This window comes from Lachancea lanzarotensis, scaffold LALA0S01 (assembly GCF_000938715.1).
Source record: "Lachancea lanzarotensis genome assembly LALA0, scaffold LALA0S01, whole genome shotgun sequence".
In the NCBI taxonomy this organism is placed as follows: Eukaryota; Fungi; Ascomycota; class Saccharomycetes; order Saccharomycetales; family Saccharomycetaceae; genus Lachancea; species Lachancea lanzarotensis.
This window is the reverse complement of record NW_019212879.1, coordinates 522,165-540,234: the sequence shown is the minus strand read 5'-3', so window position 1 is coordinate 540,234 and position 18,070 is coordinate 522,165. Positions and strand designations below refer to the sequence as shown.

General features: G+C 44.9%; 8 protein-coding genes across 8 annotated transcripts; 5 read left to right on the top strand and 3 right to left on the bottom strand.

Annotated features, from left to right (window-relative positions):
• Positions 1-876: 876 nt before the first annotated feature.
• On the top strand, positions 877-1,152 carry LALA0_S01e05732g (LALA0S01e05732g1_1; the record flags this gene model as incomplete). Its single annotated transcript, XM_022774359.1, has 1 exon — positions 877-1,152. The coding sequence occupies one exon, from the start codon at positions 877-879 to the stop codon at positions 1,150-1,152; it is 276 nt and encodes a 91-aa protein (XP_022626464.1).
• A 216-nt stretch (positions 1,153-1,368) lies between these two features.
• On the top strand, positions 1,369-3,342 carry YAP1802 (LALA0S01e05710g1_1; the record flags this gene model as incomplete). Its single annotated transcript, XM_022774358.1, has 1 exon — positions 1,369-3,342. One exon carries the CDS (start codon positions 1,369-1,371, stop codon positions 3,340-3,342), a length of 1,974 nt encoding a protein of 657 aa, XP_022626463.1.
• An 801-nt stretch (positions 3,343-4,143) lies between these two features.
• On the top strand, positions 4,144-7,089 carry PFK1 (LALA0S01e05688g1_1; the record flags this gene model as incomplete). Its single annotated transcript, XM_022774357.1, has 1 exon — positions 4,144-7,089. One exon carries the CDS (start codon positions 4,144-4,146, stop codon positions 7,087-7,089), a length of 2,946 nt encoding a protein of 981 aa, XP_022626462.1.
• Positions 7,090-7,215: 126 nt separating this feature from the next.
• KAR5 (LALA0S01e05666g1_1) lies at positions 7,216-8,724 on the bottom strand (the record flags this gene model as incomplete). Its single annotated transcript, XM_022774356.1, has 1 exon — positions 7,216-8,724. The coding sequence occupies one exon, from the start codon at positions 8,722-8,724 to the stop codon at positions 7,216-7,218; it is 1,509 nt and encodes a 502-aa protein (XP_022626461.1).
• Positions 8,725-9,377: 653 nt separating this feature from the next.
• Positions 9,378-11,051, bottom strand: AEP1 (LALA0S01e05644g1_1; the record flags this gene model as incomplete). The annotated part of the gene is made up of 1 exon (XM_022774355.1): positions 9,378-11,051. The coding sequence occupies one exon, from the start codon at positions 11,049-11,051 to the stop codon at positions 9,378-9,380; it is 1,674 nt and encodes a 557-aa protein (XP_022626460.1).
• Positions 11,052-11,221: 170 nt separating this feature from the next.
• On the bottom strand, positions 11,222-11,974 carry RIM9 (LALA0S01e05622g1_1; the record flags this gene model as incomplete). Its single annotated transcript, XM_022774353.1, has 1 exon — positions 11,222-11,974. One exon carries the CDS (start codon positions 11,972-11,974, stop codon positions 11,222-11,224), a length of 753 nt encoding a protein of 250 aa, XP_022626459.1.
• Positions 11,975-12,300: 326 nt separating this feature from the next.
• DHR2 (LALA0S01e05600g1_1) lies at positions 12,301-14,415 on the top strand (the record flags this gene model as incomplete). The annotated part of the gene is made up of 1 exon (XM_022774352.1): positions 12,301-14,415. The coding sequence occupies one exon, from the start codon at positions 12,301-12,303 to the stop codon at positions 14,413-14,415; it is 2,115 nt and encodes a 704-aa protein (XP_022626458.1).
• Positions 14,416-14,958: 543 nt separating this feature from the next.
• Positions 14,959-16,575, top strand: LALA0_S01e05578g (LALA0S01e05578g1_1; the record flags this gene model as incomplete). The annotated part of the gene is made up of 1 exon (XM_022774351.1): positions 14,959-16,575. One exon carries the CDS (start codon positions 14,959-14,961, stop codon positions 16,573-16,575), a length of 1,617 nt encoding a protein of 538 aa, XP_022626457.1.
• Between the last annotated feature and the right edge of the window lie 1,495 nt (positions 16,576-18,070).

Genomic DNA, 18,070 nt, shown 5'->3' with positions numbered 1-18,070 from the left:
TTTAGTTTCTTTGAACATCTTGCTGATTCTGACGCTGTCATCGTGTCACGTGCGTATGATCACTTTGTCAACCATCTGACGCTAGACAGACGGAGGTTCCGACAAGAAGTAAGAGTGTTCACCGAATTCCAATCCGATACAAAGGGGGTAACTTCAAGTTCCCGGCTGTCTCTTTTCAACACTCGCAGGTGGAATTCTGTAAGTCAAACATCATCCAAACAGTAGTGCACTGAAAACACTGAATGTTGTCACTATTCACATTTCTTGACGCTGTCATTATATCACGTGTTTGACATTACAAAGTGTTCACAGCGTTAGCGAACCAGTCCCATAATACTTACGTGCTTGCAAAAAAAAGCTCAGACGGTATTCCCTTTAAGTCCTCATCGCCAGGGAAAAAACTGTCACTTTTTCACACAACTCTAATAACTGTTGTCAACTAGCTTCCCTCGCTACTTACTTTGAAGGGCGCATCTTTAAAAATTATATCCTATCGATGACACAATCTACAGCTCTTTATATCGAAGGTGTCTGCCTCTGGAAGACAGACATACGAGTTCCGCTCTTTCTCCGTGTTCAGATACTCAGAGCATTCTATTCGCGGGATCAAATTTTGAAGAGCCTCCACAAAATGTCTCGGTAAGACTCAGAATCCATTCTTCAATTCTCAATATTACACTTACGCTGCCCAACTCAAGCTTCTAGCCATGTGGAAACTTGACTCACCGCTACATAAAACTTTGTCACGTGATGCATCTTTTCCACTATATTATCTCATCTCATCGCATCCAATTTAACATAGTGATCACTGGAGAACGCGTAAACTCTGTACCGATCTTTCGGATCCCAACTGGACTCTACTACCGAAATATACCAATGAAACGCTCTATTGATGAAACCTCACCCACCATAGACTTGAAAAGAGCTCAACTTTTCACCTCTGGCTCTGGAACCGATGCTTTTAGAGCTATGCTAATGTCCGCAAGACGCGTTTCACGTCCCACTTTCAAAGAACCAGAATTGCACTCCAATTGCTACTATTGTGATTCCGCAAACCACAATTCGAATTGCAGCCACTGTAACCATACTATATGCTCCAATTGCAGCCTTGGAAACTCCACAACATGCTTAAATTGTCACTTGAACCGCTAGCACGTGACTGTGTCATACTTCACGACGTGAGCTTTAATGCTTGGGATGCCCCTATAACCAAATACTATTCAAAAATGCTAGCATTTCAACTCATCAACACACAGAAACATCAGCTAAATTGAACTGAAAAGTCATCCTAAAGCCCTTTGTGAGTGGTGGCCGAGTTTTTGGCGCAATTGACAGTATCCTCAACTAAATCCTGAGAAAAAACCGGCGATGACAACATACCAAAAGCTGGTCAAAGGTGCCACTAAGATTAAGATGGCACCTCCTAAGGCCAAATATGTGGACCCAATTTTGTTGGGTACTTCCGAGCCTCAGAACTTTCGGGAAATCATGCATGCGTTGGAAGGCCGTGTTCTGGACACTGCGTGGACGATTGTCTACAAATCGTTGATTTTGGTACATGTTATGATACGGGAAGGAGAGATAGATGTGACGATCAAGTATCTGTCCAAACATCTAGAATTTTTCCAGTTAAAAGATGTGTTCCACTCAAAATTGTCATCCGGCGATTTGCAAGCGTTGAGACGGTATAGAGACTATTTGCAGTGCCGCAGCGAACAGTACGCTAATATAGGCAAAGATTATGTCCGTGATGGGTCCGCAAACTTGAAGGCCCCCGTAGCAGAGGAGCCTCAAAAAGCGCTGAACCACGTAGAGTCGTTGGAACTTCAAGTTACGGCGCTGGTGAAAAATCGGTATTCGCAATATGATTTGGGAAATGACCTTTTGATGACCGCGTTTAGGCTTCTGGTGCAAGATTTATTGGTGCTCTACAATGCTTTGAACGAGGGTATCATTACGCTGCTCGAGAGTTTTTTTGAATTGACGCACCAAAACGCAGAACGTACGCTGAAACTATACAAGCGATTTGTGGAATTGACAGATGTTGTGGTGAAATATTTGAAAACGGGTAAAGCGGTGGGTTTGAAAATTCCTGTTATTAAACACATCACGACCAAATTGATCCGATCTTTGGAAGAGCACTTGCGTGACGACGTGAACAAGGCACAGACCTTTTCGGCCGATGACAAAAGAACTCCCGCTCAACGGGAACTCGAACAAATTCGAGAGCAGAAGAAGTTGTTGGAGCAACAACTGCGTTCACAACAGCAGATGGTCATCTCTCCTACAATTCCACAGCAACAGACTGGTTACAATCCGTTTTCCAACGGTTTTACTTTTGAACAAACTCCGGTGATTGTTCAGCACACCAGTAACCCGTTCATGGCTCAAGCGCCACCGCAAGGAGCTTCGCCACAGGTAGCGCAGCAAACAGGATTACAGGAGGTGCAGCGTCACAGCACCCAGGGTTTGGGATTGCAATATCAAAATACGCAACTCCCACAGCAACCTCCTGCGGGTCTACAACAACAAAACACTCAGTTTCCACAACAGTCTCCGGGACAGGGTCTGCAGTATCAAAACACGCAATTCCCACAGCAGTCTCCTGCAGGTCTGCAACATCAAAACATTCAGTTTCCACAACAGTCTCCAGGACAGGGACTTCAATATCAAAACACGCAATTTCAACAACAGTCTCCAGGACAGGGACTGCAGTATCAAAACACTCAGTTCCCACAACAGTCTCCTGCGCAGGGGCTGCAGTACCAACACACGCAGGTTCCACAACAGTCTCCGGTTACGTTACAAGCCCAGAACACTTCTCAGATGCCCCACCAACAGCCTCCGACGAATCCAACTGGGTTTTACAGTACCAACGCCCACATTACGCCAAACTACACGGGCGCTGGATTTGGGGGCTACAGTGGGCCAGTGCAACCGCCAGTAGCTGACACACAAGTTGCGATGCCCACAGGCTCCAAGAATCCATTTTCGCTGGATAACGTTGCTCGTGCTCGCGACGAGCGTGAGACGTTCAACCCGTTCTCGCAAGCCAACCAGCAAACGGGCATCGCGCATGCCTCTGCAACTGCCAACACCAATCCTTTTGGACAGGGCCAAATGCAGGGACAATTTCAGGACCGTCCGCACACTTTTGGCGGGCTCGAGAACTTGCCTACAGTGCCTGTGTTTTCGCACACCACCCAGCAGCAGCAGCAGCAACAACAACAACAGCACGTCTACGGCCAATCGTACGGCCCGCAAGGGTCCCAACAGCTTCAGTACCCGGGCCAACCACAGCAACCTTACCGTAGCGAGGGTCCTAATCTCATCGACATATAGTTTCTCGAAGCGCAGAAAAGAAACCAAAGAAGAAAGGAAAAAAGCTATCACGTGACCTCCTCTCAATGGTGTACGGATGTTTGTTAACACGTGATCGCCACCCAGACCTCTTTTTCACGTGATTGGGTGTGTGGGTGTTTTGTTTCAGCTTCCGTCGGCTTCCATTGGCATCGTGGTCAGCTTCCCTCGGTCACCTGACCCGGAAGTCGGTGGTTTTTTCACCTTCTCTCAGACATCACGAAGTAAACCACGAGATGACGATGTAACTGCGATCGACGTCAATGACAACCATCAATCCACCACCACCACCCCATCCACCACTTTTTTTCAGCTGGTCTCTCCACCAGCAGCAAAACCGAACCATATCTGGTATCATTTCAGGTACGGGTGATATAAAAGGTCGAGAGACGTTGTGAAGTTCCTCACGCACGCGATACATTGGGTCCGTACAAATAAGGGACGTCCCCTCAGTGATCTCAATTGGATTTTATAAAGAGTTTTTTGAGTTTTTGAGTTTTTGAGTTTTTGAGTTTACGGATTTTCTGACTTTGGCATTTCGATCTTGTCAGTCTTCAGGCCATTTCGTGAATTTTTGATATTTGGATCTTTTGAACTGGGCCTAGTTTTTTTGTTGTCTTTTGTTTTGCAACGGAACTTCAAATCCTTGAACAAACAAGAATAATCAATTTCGGACACTTTCCGTCAAAAATCTCAGTGTTGCGGTGTTTTCCGAGTGTTTGTATACCACTCCCATCAGGAAAAAATAAGTTGTGAGTAAAAATCACTTTTATCCCCATAAAAATGACTCAGGACGCCGTATACGGCGTGGCTTTCAGATCTGTCGCCACGACAGACGAAACCGCCTACAGACAAGCCATCAAGTTCTACCACAAGCTTGGATTCTCGACCGTCAAGACTTACGACAAGTTCAGAGGCAACAAACAGAGCACTCCAACGTCAGGAACTGCGCAGGGATCTGTCAAGGAGACCTGGCTGGAAAGCTTCAAGCTGTCTGAAGTAGACAGTAACGGGTTCCGTATCCCACAACAAGAAGCGTCTAACCACAACCAAAGTGACGGTGCTTTGTTGAAAATCAGGCTTGTGACCGCAGAACCACTCGAAACTGCAGACACTAGCGTCACCTACTACAGCGCTCAGCCACAACACATCTCGGAAGCGCTCCCAGAAGCCCAAAGCCTCGACAACGGCGAATATGTGGCCAAGGACCCCTTGGGTAACATCTTGCGCTTTTCACCCTTCGTGAAAGCCGGTGAAGACAAACCTGTGGGCTCGGACTTCTTTTTGAAGGAAGAAAAAACACCTGCAGACTATCTCAAGCCACAAGAGCACAATGCTTCTATGACCTCTGCTGGCTCCGAACTCTCTGACGGCAAGGGCGGCATCAAGAGAAAAATCGCTGTGATGACCTCCGGTGGTGACTCCCCAGGTATGAACTCTGCCGTTCGTGCGGTGGTTAGAGCCGGCATTTACTACGGTTGCGACGTTTACGCCGTCTACGAAGGTTATGAAGGTTTGTTGCAGGGCGGAGATCTGTTGCGCAAAATGGAATGGCAAGACGTTAGAGGCTGGCTCAGTGAGGGTGGTACCTTGATTGGAACCGCTCGTTGTATGGGGTTCAAAGAACGTAAGGGTCGTAAACAGGCTGCTGCCAACTTGATCACACAAGGTATTGACGCTCTGGTCGTTTGTGGTGGTGATGGTTCCTTGACCGGTGCTGATTTGTTCAGATCTGAATGGCCTTCTTTGGTCGAAGAACTGGTAAACGATGGTGTTTTCACTGCCGAACGCGTCGAGCCTTACAGAAACCTCAAGATTGTTGGTCTCGTTGGTTCCATTGACAACGATATGTCCGGAACCGACTCCACCATCGGTGCTTACTCCGCGCTTGAGAGAATTTGTGAGATGGTTGATTACATTGATGCTACTGCTAAATCCCACTCTAGAGCTTTCGTCGTTGAAGTCATGGGAAGACACTGTGGTTGGTTGGCCTTGATGGCTGGTATTGCTACCGGTGCCGACTACATTTTCATCCCTGAAAGAGCCGCCCCTGCTGGTGAGTGGCAAGCCGAACTGAAGAAGGTCTGTCAAGCACACAGAGACAAGGGTCGCAGAAACAATACTGTCATTGTGGCTGAAGGTGCTCTTGACAACAATTTGAAATCCATTACCGCGGAAGAAGTCAAGGACGCCTTGGTCGACTTGGGTTTGGATACTAAAATCACCACCCTAGGCCACGTCCAGAGAGGTGGAACTGCTGTGGCTCACGACAGATGGCTAGCAACTTTGCAAGGTGTGGATGCTGTTAAGGCTATTTTGGAAATGACACCAGAAACACCTTCGCCTTTGATTGGTATTCTCGAGAACAAGATTATTAGAGTGCCATTGATGGAATCAGTTAAGCTCACCAAGAGTGTTGCCACCGCTATCGAAAGCCAAGATTTCGACAAAGCTATTTCTCTTCGTGACACCGAGTTTATTGAGCTGTACGAAAATTTCCTCTCCACCACTGTCGAGGATGATGGCTCCGAAAGACTACCAGAGAATGAGAGATTGAACGTTGCCATCGTTCACGTCGGAGCTCCATCTGCTGCGTTGAATGCTGCTACTCGTGCGGCAACTTTATACTGTTTGTCGCGTGGTCATACCCCTTCGGCCATTTTGAATGGTTTCAGTGGATTGATCCAAACCGGTGAAGTTAAAGAATTGTCATGGATCGATGTGGAGAACTGGCACAATTTGGGTGGATCCGAAATCGGAACCAACAGGTCTGTCGCTAGTTCTGACATGGGCTCTATCGCTTATCATTTCCAAAAGAATAAGTTCGATGGTCTAATCATCCTTGGTGGTTTTGAAGGTTTCAAATCTTTGAAGGAACTACGTGACGCTCGCGCTCAGTACCCAATTTTCAACATTCCTATGGTGTTGATTCCATCCACTGTCTCCAACAACGTACCGGGTACCGAATACTCCCTAGGTGTTGATACCTGTCTGAATGCTCTAGTCAATTACACTGATGCTATCAAGCAATCTGCTTCCGCTTCCAGAAGAAGAGTTTTTGTTGTTGAAGTGCAAGGTGGTCACTCTGGTTACATTGCCTCTTTCACAGGGTTGGTTACCGGTGCCGTGTCCGTGTACACACCAGAAGACGAGATCGATCTGAAGAGCATCAGAGAAGATTTGGCGCTACTAAAAGAAAACTTCCGTCATGACCAGGGAGAAACTCGTAACGGTAAGCTTCTAATTAGAAATGAGCAAGCCTCTAGCATCTACACCACTCAGCTCCTATCTGATATCATCGCAGAAGCTTCGGACAACAAGTTCGGATCAAGAACCGCAATCCCTGGACATGTACAGCAAGGTGGTGTTCCCTCGTCCAGAGACCGTGTTACAGGTTCCAGATATGCCGTCAAGTGCGTAAAGTTCATTGAAGCATGGAATAAAAAGAACTCCGATGAGCAGAACGAGGATTTCAAGATTTTGAGATTCAAGTATGTCAACGGCGTCAAGGAATACACTCTTCATGACGAGGATGCTTCGGCTGCCATTATTGCCGTGAACGGATCCCATATTTCTTTCAAGCCAATCGCCCACTTGTGGGAGGAAGAGACTAACGTTGAATTGAGAAAGGGTCAAGAGATCCATTGGGAAGAATTCAATAAAATCGGAGATATACTTTCCGGAAGACTAAACCTAAGAAAAGAAGTATGTGCTGATGAGAGTATCTAAGCTGAAAGTTACCTACTTGTTATGTATTAGCATCTGATGTACGATATAGAGTATGATGAATTTGAACGACATGTTAAGAACGACAGGCTTTATGGCTATTTTCAATTTCAAATTGGGTTACGTATGTTATATCATAGTATAGAATCCCAGCAACAAACCACCCACCAGTGCGCCCATAAGTACAATGAATTCCCCCACGAAGGGAGGCAGATATGCAACTGCAGTGTACATATTCGGGCTGGCATTGACGATAATTGAAAATACCTTCATAAAGAGAATGGCGATAAGGGGACGAGCCGCGACTGGAATGAGACTTACGAAGTAGTAGGCACGACGAATACTTGCAAGTAAAATATTTTGGAGCGCCTGAAGGGTATTGATAAAAAATCCGAGTTGTAGCTTGGCTGCCTTGATATCACTCTCCAATTGCTGGACAGTTGCTGCGGTGTGATTAAGTTCAGTACTCACTTTCTCGAAAGTATCATGCAGATTATCACTCCAGGCTTCTGTATGGCTCTCCATAGCAGCATCAATATCTTGCAGGTTGCTCAAAAGTTTTTGGTTGAAGTCATCAAGATGAGGGTTCATTTCATCTTGAATGATAGGGATCATGGAGTTTCGGATCACGTCTCTAAAATCCTGAAAAGCCACGAAAACATCTAGGTAAGAATCTGCGATGTTTGAATTCAGTTCGGTAATCTGCTGTGTCGACTTGAGGTTTAATTTCTCGAGCGCCTCGTTCATCGTGTTCAGATGCGAAAGACCGTGCTCATTGGCTTCTTTAGAGAGTTCAACGCCTTCATTTTTGAGAGTCCTGATTTGTTGGACGTAATCACGATCTTCTAATTCGAGGTTTACGTCCTCCAAATGCTTTCTTAGGGTTTTAAGCTCAAGCCATAAGTCGGTGTCCGCTCCGACAAGCTCGTTGCGCACAGTCACTAAACCGTCTGTAAAATCGCCAAAGGCTTTCTCCCTAACCTGATCAAATACATCTGTGAAGGACCTAAGCTTGTCCGCGTTCAACTCGTTCATATCATGAATTTGATTTTGTAGAGTTTCTTGAAAAGAGTTCATCATTTCGGCACTTCTTTCCTCTAGATCTGCAAACTTTTTAGTCAGCTCAAGATCCACAGACTCGCTAAAGCTCGAGTAGACTTTAGTAATGTTGAGGAAAAGAGCAAGCAGTTGATCCTTTTCGTAGGGTAAGGACTGTTCGTAGCATAGACTTGGTAATCGTTGATAATATCCACTGTAGGTCGTCCACCACTGTGGTGAGCTTCGCAACTCCTCCACACATTTGTTAATGTCGGCATGATTGAGGTCGAAACAGAGTTGAGGCCTTACATCAAGTCCGGATTCTTCGAATTCACAAAATGACAGGCTCACTGCCGCTCGAACCTTCAACTTAGAATCAACAGTTTCGATACCATTTTCGAGGCAAGCCGGTAAAAAATCTTTGAGAGCTTCTCCAGCACAAAACGTTTTGTGAAAGGGAAAGTTCGTCTTGACAATACGGTCTAAATCATTACTGGTGTATTCCGATTCTTGAAGTGATCGACTGATGTGGTCAAGTCTCTGGTACTGCTGTCCATGAACAACGATAGGCAGTAATTGCAAACACACGTTGGTTCTCATCGTAGTCACTTTCTCAGCCTGAATGCTATGAGCCATTAGCTTGATGATACCGCTGTCATGTTGACTTCTTGTAGACGAAACTAAACATGAAACCAAGATGAAACATGTACCGATTAATCCTGAAGAACAGTCGCTGCAAACCTGTACACGGCTGTTATAAGGGTTCAAACATGCAGCCTACTGCATACGATTTTGTTGCTTAACGTTTATAGCCCTTGGACAATAATCTTGTTTAGCGGGCCGACTTGTCTGCTTCCTATTAGCCCCTAACTTCAGCACTAGCAACTCTCATGAGTTCAAGTAACCTCAAGCTAGTTTTGAGAATGAGCGGAGCTTTTGGTGAAACTATGTCTTGTCCCTGCTGAGATGAATATCGTTTGAAGTCAAAGTTGACGGCTTTTCGTCAACTTGTCCAGAAAGTGCGTATTTGAAAAACGGGCGCTGTTGGATTCTAGCCCTTTGCATAATCAACAATCAAATGATGCTCCCAATGGGTTATCGTCAACTGTCTTTAAAGTGGACCAGTTAACAAACATACTCGTCTCCGCAAGGATTCACTTTTTATTTGCACAATGTTGATCTTGTGGTCGCAAACTGAGATTCTCGTTACAGTTGCAGAGCTTAAAGCCAGCCTGCCCAAAGGTGGTGTCGACCTAGCTTGAATATTTTAAAGTCAGAGCCTCTAGACCCAAAGATCTGGCCTTAGTGATAACATCTTGTAGCAGTAGTTTTTTCTCGTTCCCGTTAAGATTAGACTCCATTCGCAACAGCTGCTCGAGAATATCCTCCGTTTCTGCATTTCCCACAACACAAAGCCTTCCAGCAACAGAAAGTGAACTGTATCGAGGCAGAACGAAGGATTTGATAAATGCACGTTTGTCGTCGGGACGAAAGCCAGGTAACAAACTTGACGTCTGTTTTGAGTCAGAGGCGTCCAAAATTCCAGCACTGAAGTTAGCGCTCACTTGTCCGTCAAGCCGATTAGTTAAATTTGCAACCATTGCGAAATTTCCATTGGTCGCATACTGAACGATAAAAGCTTGTAAAACTTTGTTTGAGAGTGACGAACCGTAAACTCGTTGGGCCCTCTGCAACAGTACTGTCAAATTGCAAGAGTTCATAACGGCATCGCTTTCGAAAAGAGACACCCTTCGTACCATCTGAGGTAACGTTTGATCCCAGATTTGCTTCTTCAGCCTCGAGCGGTCCATAATATCCAAGAGTGAGACCATTTCATCAAAATGGCGGCAGTAAGGAATTAACAGGGATGCCGATGTCGGGGTGATAGCAGTTTCCAATATCGCTTTGAAGTCTGAGATATATGCAAATTTCTTCAAAAAGGCCTCAGGTGAGTCCACGGGGCCTATTTTCTCATCCACAAGCAGTAAGTACTTCTCTAGTACTACACACTGCGGACATATGCGCTGATTGACCAAATGGGCAAGCAACATTTTGGCCCCATTCAAGTCGCCAAATTGGAGATGCAAATCTAAAACCGCTTGAACAGTTACTGGCGAGAAACTCAGCACGCAATTGTCCTTGTGAAACCTTTCAGAAATCGCATTGACCAGATCGGTGACCGCTGACATTACGTCAGAATCCACAGGCACCTGCTTCTTCTTCAGTGTAATTAGCAATTGCAACACTAGTAGCTCCGCTACCTTGATATCATCAATGTCTTTGTGCAAAAACTCAATCATTGAATGAGTCAAGCCGATTACACCATGTTTAGAGCTGCAGTAGTGCTGTAATATGTACAAGAAGACCTCTTCGCTAAAGACCTTGATCACCGGCAGCGATGTTAGCGATTCTATCAGCCCGGAAACAAGAACTGTATCTAGAGTTGAGGTATCCTGTGTTTTGTAAAGTTCAGCAAACTTTTGAAGTTCCGAAAACTGTGATGGGTTCAAGCGGCTGGGCCTTATGATTTGTTCGATATCACGTTCCTGTATGAGAACGAAACTTTCAGCTTGCCTCGTCACTTCAAATTCATTAAATTCTTTGAGCCAGTTCTGGACAGCATGCGAAGATTTGAATATCCACCTTGCATTTACCAGCGTCGTGGTGCTATCACGCGGACGCTTGATGACTGCTGGAACAATCTTATGACCGTCTAATAGATGTGGACAGCTTTCTGTGGCACACAAAATCGCTCTTTCTGCCACATTGGGGCGGTAAAATGGGTGTATACTGTCGTGGTATCCTGGAACTACTCTTTGTAGTTCCTTCCTGAATCCCTCATTTAATGTTTTTTGGGTACTTTTCGCTGCTATTGTGTCTGTTACAGTCGAATACAACCTAGGAGCCATAACATGTCTCCTGCTCATTCTTCAGATGTTGGGATTCCAATATCCAACAGGCTCACTCGTCTGGGTTGTCCAGTTCACAACGGTTGCTCATCATCGACTTGATTCCACGGGCATTGTAGATCTCGAAAATTTTAATACTAAGAACTTGATACTCACGTGACACATAGTTAACGACAGCATCAGCGTTGTCAACTTGATGGATAATACGGTTTATTAACCAGGTATGGGCTTGCAAGCGACGCAGCGCGTTGTGATTGAGAGTCTCCAGGCGATAAATTCAGAGTCTCGGACTGTATTTTGTCGGATTGCATTGGTACCAGCTCTATGACTTCTTTTCCTCGAAGCTTTTCGTATTTCTGTAACGAAACCGACCTCCGCACGCCGCACATGATACAGGATGCAGTGGATATAAACACGGTGCTTACAAGAATGAGCCAACCTGGCCAGGCTAGGTACGGGACGAATAATAGCACATCGACCAAAAAGCTCAAGAGTGACAGGAAGACGGCGGGAAGAGACCACAGCACAGCACACGCAAGAGCTCGACGAGACCGTGCAAATACCCGGGTGTTGAGTGCTATGGTAGCAATCCACAGAATTGTGGTGAAAAACAGGGACATTGGGTGAACGACTAACAGCTTGGAAATGGCCCGTTTTGCGCGTGAAGGTAGAAAATTGCTGGTGAACTCTTCCAGATCGCAAATTGTGGCGGTGTCGATCCCATCTGTGTCTTGCACCGCACATTGCATCGCGTACCCGATCCGCGCTGGTGTGCATACACCTGTGGACACAACACACCAGCCAAAAACACCAAACAGTCTGCCGTTATAACGTGAAAGATATATGCTGTTAACTAGAGGCATGGAGATCACTGGGAGTATCTGGAATACCATTGCAACCGTCGTCAGAGCGCAGGTTAACAACAGTAATTTTGATGGCATTTTTCAGAGCTCTGGAAAGCTAGCTTTATGGGAATACATCGGCTGAGTACAAAGACTCAGCTCTCAAAATGTATAAGAACTGACCGACAGAGATAAGAGCACTACCTGTGCTTGAACATTCATAAGAATGACAAGGAAAGGTATCCGTGGTAGCTATTTCAATATTTTAATTTAACGATGGTATTAACTCTTTCGTACATAGTGTGATCACTGAAAATTCACCAACTCTGCTCGATGAGCTCGATGAGCTCGATGAGATGAAAGTAGAACAGTAGCAAGGGCCATCTGAGAGTAGCTTCAAACAGTGACTTTAGGATCGGTTCATGATGGCAAAGGGCAAAAAAAGCGCTGTGCGCGAAAGAACACCTTTTCAAGCCTCCAAAACGGTTCAATTAGGCGCAAAAAGCAGAAAAGTGGATGAGGACAACAAAGATGCGACTTTCGATAAGGTTTTCTCGTCAAAGTTCGATCTGAAACGCACTGCTACTAGTCTCTTGAAGGTTCGGTCAACCTTGCCAGTTTTTAAGTACAAAAATGATATCATGAAGCATCTGGAGGCGAACCCGATAGTGATCTTGATCGGAGAGACCGGTTCAGGTAAGTCAACCCAAATACCACAATTTTTGCTTGACAAGCTGTCCAACAGTAAACAGGGCTCGAAACGTATAGCCGTGACTCAACCGCGGAGAGTAGCGGCCATCAATTTAGCTACGCGTGTTGCCCAAGAATATGGTTGTCGGCTAGGTGATCGTGTTGGATATTCGGTACGTTTTGATAATAAGAGCAGCAACAAGACCAAACTAAAATATCTCACTGATGGTATGCTACTGCGTGAAATAATGCTGGACAGACATCTCTCCGAATACTCGTACGTGATCATCGATGAGGCACACGAAAGGACAATTCTGACAGATTTGATCTTGGGATTTTTGAAAGAGCTGGTCAGTGGGCCAAGACCCGATCTGAAAGTGGTTGTTATGTCTGCAACCTTACAAGCCGAAAAATTCAGCGAGTTTTTCAATGGTGCTCCCATTCTTTTCGTGGAAGGGCGTAAGTTTCCAGTACAGCGACAGTATTTGAAAGCACCCTGCGATGATATTGTCGATGCTATCATTTGTTGTTGTGTCCAGATCAATAACGGAGAACAGCTAGGTGATATTCTGTGCTTCATGCCAGGTCAAGAAGAAATTGACAAAGCTGTCGCCGTTCTTAATAAAATCAGCGAGCTCCTTGGGTCATCTGTGCCGCGACTGGTGGGCTACCCACTTTATGCTGCACTACCACCTGCCGATCAAGCTAAAGTATTTGTTCCTTTAAAAGGATTCAAAAGAAAGGTGGTATTCTCCACCAATTTGGCTGAAACATCTGTTACGATCTCCGGCGTCAAGTTCGTGGTGGACTCAGGCTTGCGTAAAGTGAAAGTCTGGAGGCACCAACTGGGACTGGCAACGCTACTCACAGTTCCAATTTCCAAAGCAAGTGCGTCACAGCGAACAGGTCGTGCCGGTAGAGAAAGCGCTGGTAAATGTTACAGACTTTACAGAGAAGAAGACTACCAAAAGTTACCCAAACAAACGGAGCCTGAAATCGCGCGTAGTGAAGTCACGTCGCCGCTGCTAATGCTTAAAAAAATTGGCGTTGACGATATTGTGAACTGGTCGTGGCTGGAAAACCCTGGTAGGGAAGCCATTGTGCTGGGTTTGCAGGAACTTTACCAACTGAGAGCATTGGACGATGCAGGTAAAATAACTAGTAAGGGACAACAAATGGCTTTGCTGCCGTTGGCCCCGCACCTTAGTTGCGTGCTTCTACAAGCTCATGATCTGAATTGTCTACTTCCTGTTGTCGACATCGTTTCGTGCCTGAGCGTCGAAAACCTTTTGATGAACCCACTGCCAGAGCAAAGGGATGAAGTTAATGAAAAGCGTTTCGCCGTTGCCAACCAGGGTTCCAAATTTGGAGATTTGGTAATGATGAAAGAGTTGTACAACGCCTATGTTTCGTTAAGAGACGCCGATGAGCGGGACGCCTGGTGTCAAGATTTGTGCATCTCTAAGAGAGGATTCAAGAATGTTATTAAGGTTCGTGCTCAGCTTATTTCCTACATGGATAAACTTTTGAAGATGAGAGTGGGGGACCTACACGATGCAGAGGAGACCGATAACTTTGACATTAAGTTGGTTACACAATGTTTCTTAGCCGGATTTGCAAAAAATACAGCGATAGGAATGCCAGATAGATCTTTCAGAACAAGCACTACAGGAGAGACCATCTCCGTACACCCTTCATCGATGTTGTTCATGGATAGGACGTGCCCCGCAATTCTATACACTGAGTACATTTTCACCACAAAAGGGTACGCAAGGAATGTCAGTCGGTTAGAGCTGTCCTGGCTGCAGGAGGTGGTAGGCATGTCGGGTATGAAGATTAGCGCCAAATAGTATAATTGATGCACAACTGCAACTTAACTGTCATGTGCCGTTTTGAACGTCGGGTTAAGTTTTACGGAAGTACAGTGCTTGGGCCATGGGAAATTGAAAGACAACAAATTCCACCACCTCATTATTTTCTTGAAATGAACTCATACCGTAAGTTCATTCATTGAGCGCTGTAGATGATAAGTCTGAACGGCTTTTGAGCTGAACAAAAGGGCAAGCTCATCTCTGAAAAAAAAGGGATGGTAGTCTTTTAGCAGTCTCTCCGATTTGGCACAATTCAGCGAAGTTAAATGTTTAGGATCAGGTATGATCCCTTGCAAATGAATGGCTTTACTTGCTGAGAGCAATTATGTTGGATTTGCAACCTGGACGTGTTTCTTTACGGTGATACGAATATGCAGGGTTTCTGTGCTTCATTGATATATGTAGTCGACGCTTTAAGAGGCCTTTCTTCATAAAGCCCTGTGAGCAGACGATAAACTCAACAGCGGCAAGGGTGTGAATTGGATTTGTCACTGATTTGATTTCGGTAAGGTGAAGTTTGTGATGTCATCTATGATACCAAAATGTGCTGCTCAGAGCTTTGGTGAGACTGGAAGCTCTCCCATTGATGAGCCCGTTCTTGAACAAGTTATTGAAGATATTGAGAACCTTCACCTAAATGATAGAATTACTCACGAATCTGAAGAACAAGCGATTTATTTATCGTTTGAAGAAGCCATTGTACTGAACAAGAACCAACATTCGAGGGCTTTATTCCGGTCGAGCTATGATTTTTGTTTAAAAGAGCTCCAACGCAAGTGGGGAACATGGAATGAGAATCGACCTTTCAATCTTTTCGGCGTTCCGGAAAACAGGATTGTTAGTTCGAAATGGATTTTCGTGGCCTACAAGGGGTTATATACCTGCTTGATCTCGGGGGATAACGAGGACCTCATTTTTGAAGGGCCCAAAATTTGCATGTTGGAAGACATCTCGCTTTTGACAAGTTTGGCAGTTGCTTTCGATAGAGGTTGGCATATAGAATGCATACCAGCGGCTCGTCCAAAGTCGTCTGTCAGACGCACCTACCTCACAGCGCCTCCGCACTGCGATTTGCCACACATGGGATTCGAATTGCATCTCTGGGGCTCTTACAGGGAGTATTGTGGGCTCGGTCAAAGCCTATACAAGGAGATTAAAAAAACTCTGATCAACCTCTTTCAAATGAGAGAGACTCAAACCGGTCTATTTGTCAAGGGAGATTTTGGTCCCAAAGGCATTGTTTGTTTACCTCCTCACGAAATTGTTGTCATCGCCAGCACTCCAGCACTTTCATCAGATATTATAGATACATTGTCCAGGTTACTTGACCCTTTAGAGGCTTATGAAAAGCCAGTTATTTCAAACTCTAATGTGCAGGAGTTTTATATTTCTGACATCGATATTGTATACCAACGATTTTGGTCCATGAAGTTGAGTATGAAAAGTGTGATACACGAGCTGTCGTTTTTGGTGGACCTGTATAAATCTGCAAGAGATACAAGCTTAATCTGTCTCAATCATTTTTTTCATGAGGCGAAAAGGCTTCTTGATGAGACGAGCAAAAAATGTAGATTTGACATTGCATTTGATGTCAGTGCATCGAAATATGGCCTTGGCCACCTGCCATTGCTCTTAACATACCTTAATGAGACGCGGAATTTAGGTCTCAAGTGGAAGCGCCATGCAACCAGGAAAGTCTATAAGATAGGAGCGATGACGGATGCATCCTACATGCCATTTGAGCTAGATACTATTCACACGGGCCAGGTTTTCACTCTTAATGATAATGCGGTATCAGCACGCTCTGAAGAAGATTATAAGCAATGTAACAATTGTAATCGCGCAGAGCTTATCGCCATGACACAATCAATCCATGGATTACGCGTTATTCAATGTATTTTAGACGACCTCGATATCCGTTCGTGCAAAGAGGTAACAACAGATAGCTTGAGGACAATTCAACTTCTAGAGTCACGCTTCAAAATACCGCAGCAAGCTAGAGAACTGAGAGACGAATATTTAGAGGGGGATCTAAAATTCACTTTCATTCATTCTAAGGACAACTTTGCGGATCTACTGACAAAAGCTGTTTGGGGCTATCATCGTGAGCGCCTTTTAAGAACTTTTTTCGAGTCCTGAGAAACAGTCTGTAGATATTGAGTGTAGTAATGCCAATAGAGTCATTTACAAATCAAAAGCATTACGGTGTGCGTGTATTTGATTGTTTGGGGCGGTTTGTCCAGATTTTGAAGAGGACGTTTGATTGCAATGTTAATGTTATGTCTGGTGTACTCAATGTAAAAAACATTGAATCAAGCCAAAAACTTAAAGTGGCCAATGAAGGCGGATTCCAAACATAAGACCTTCGTAGATAGGGGAGCTGTGATGATTTTAAGCATTAAGAGTAGTTTCATGGCAGCGCACCGGTTTGTCATGATGCAAAAAAAAGTGTAGGCTTTCAGATTCCTTCGACGAGAACGTGCCATGAGGGGCCAAACTACGAATTCAAAAAAGAACTGTGTAGAAAGAAGATTTTGAAACCTGTTCGTTGAGGCTTCTCCGTGACGTTTATCAACTCACTCGATTGTTTTTAGCGTCGCTGTCATCGATTACGTAACACACGTTATAAACTAACGGGTCTAGTTTACCAATGAATAAGACGATTCGCAGGATTTCCATGACATTTCGGCTGCTTAATCGAAACCATATTGCCTGATAAACTACCATCCATAAGAATATTCATCAGAGAAATGACATACGGTGTATTTACAACAGATCGGAGAGCATCAGTTTTCAAGAATTGTTTACAGATGTCTACTACTCAAAATTGAGCGCTGGTGCTCTCATCTTTCCAACTATGATCAAACCTACTCAACAGCAATGTAGACAAATCTCATGAACCCGAGTTCGCTCTTCCAGCCCTAAACCATAACTTCAAGCTTAACAGGCTCTCAAATCTCACTGGAAATGGACATTCAAGATATTTCAAAAGTTCATTCGTACAACACGAGTTCCGACAACTTCGCACGAATCTGCGAATCTCACCTAAGGGAATCTTGAGCGGCAAAAACCAACCATCCTAAACACCACTTTTTGGTTCGTCAACATCCGTTTTACGCATGGAAACTTGATGAGAAAGACAGGAAAATCTCCAGAGAGTCAATGGATAATAACTACGAGGATTTGGCTCTCAAATTTCCAACAGCAACGATCAAAAACGGATGGAAACAAGCCTTTCAAGTGGCAGAAATTGTTTTTTCCCCTGATTCTACCTTCGAACTATTCTTCTACACAAATGCCTAGCTTTCTGACATCAGAATGCTGCGATTTCGCAAGTTCGTGACGTTCATGTTTCTCAAGAAGGCTTTCAGAAGTAAATCGCTTCCTTCAGGAACTCCCAAAAAAACCGGTTCTTGCCGGTTCTTGCACTTTTCGCACCATGATTCCGTTCTTGGCAATCCTACCGGTCAACCTACGGTCTATGTGGTTTCCTATGGCACAGCAGTTGGGACCGAACAGAAGCAGTTCCCGATTTTTATGCACACCGCTGTTCCCCAACGCATATTTCAACTCTGTCTGAGTTTCGTTATCAATGCTTGCCACCGTGTGCAACGCATATCTTGAATTTCTAGGT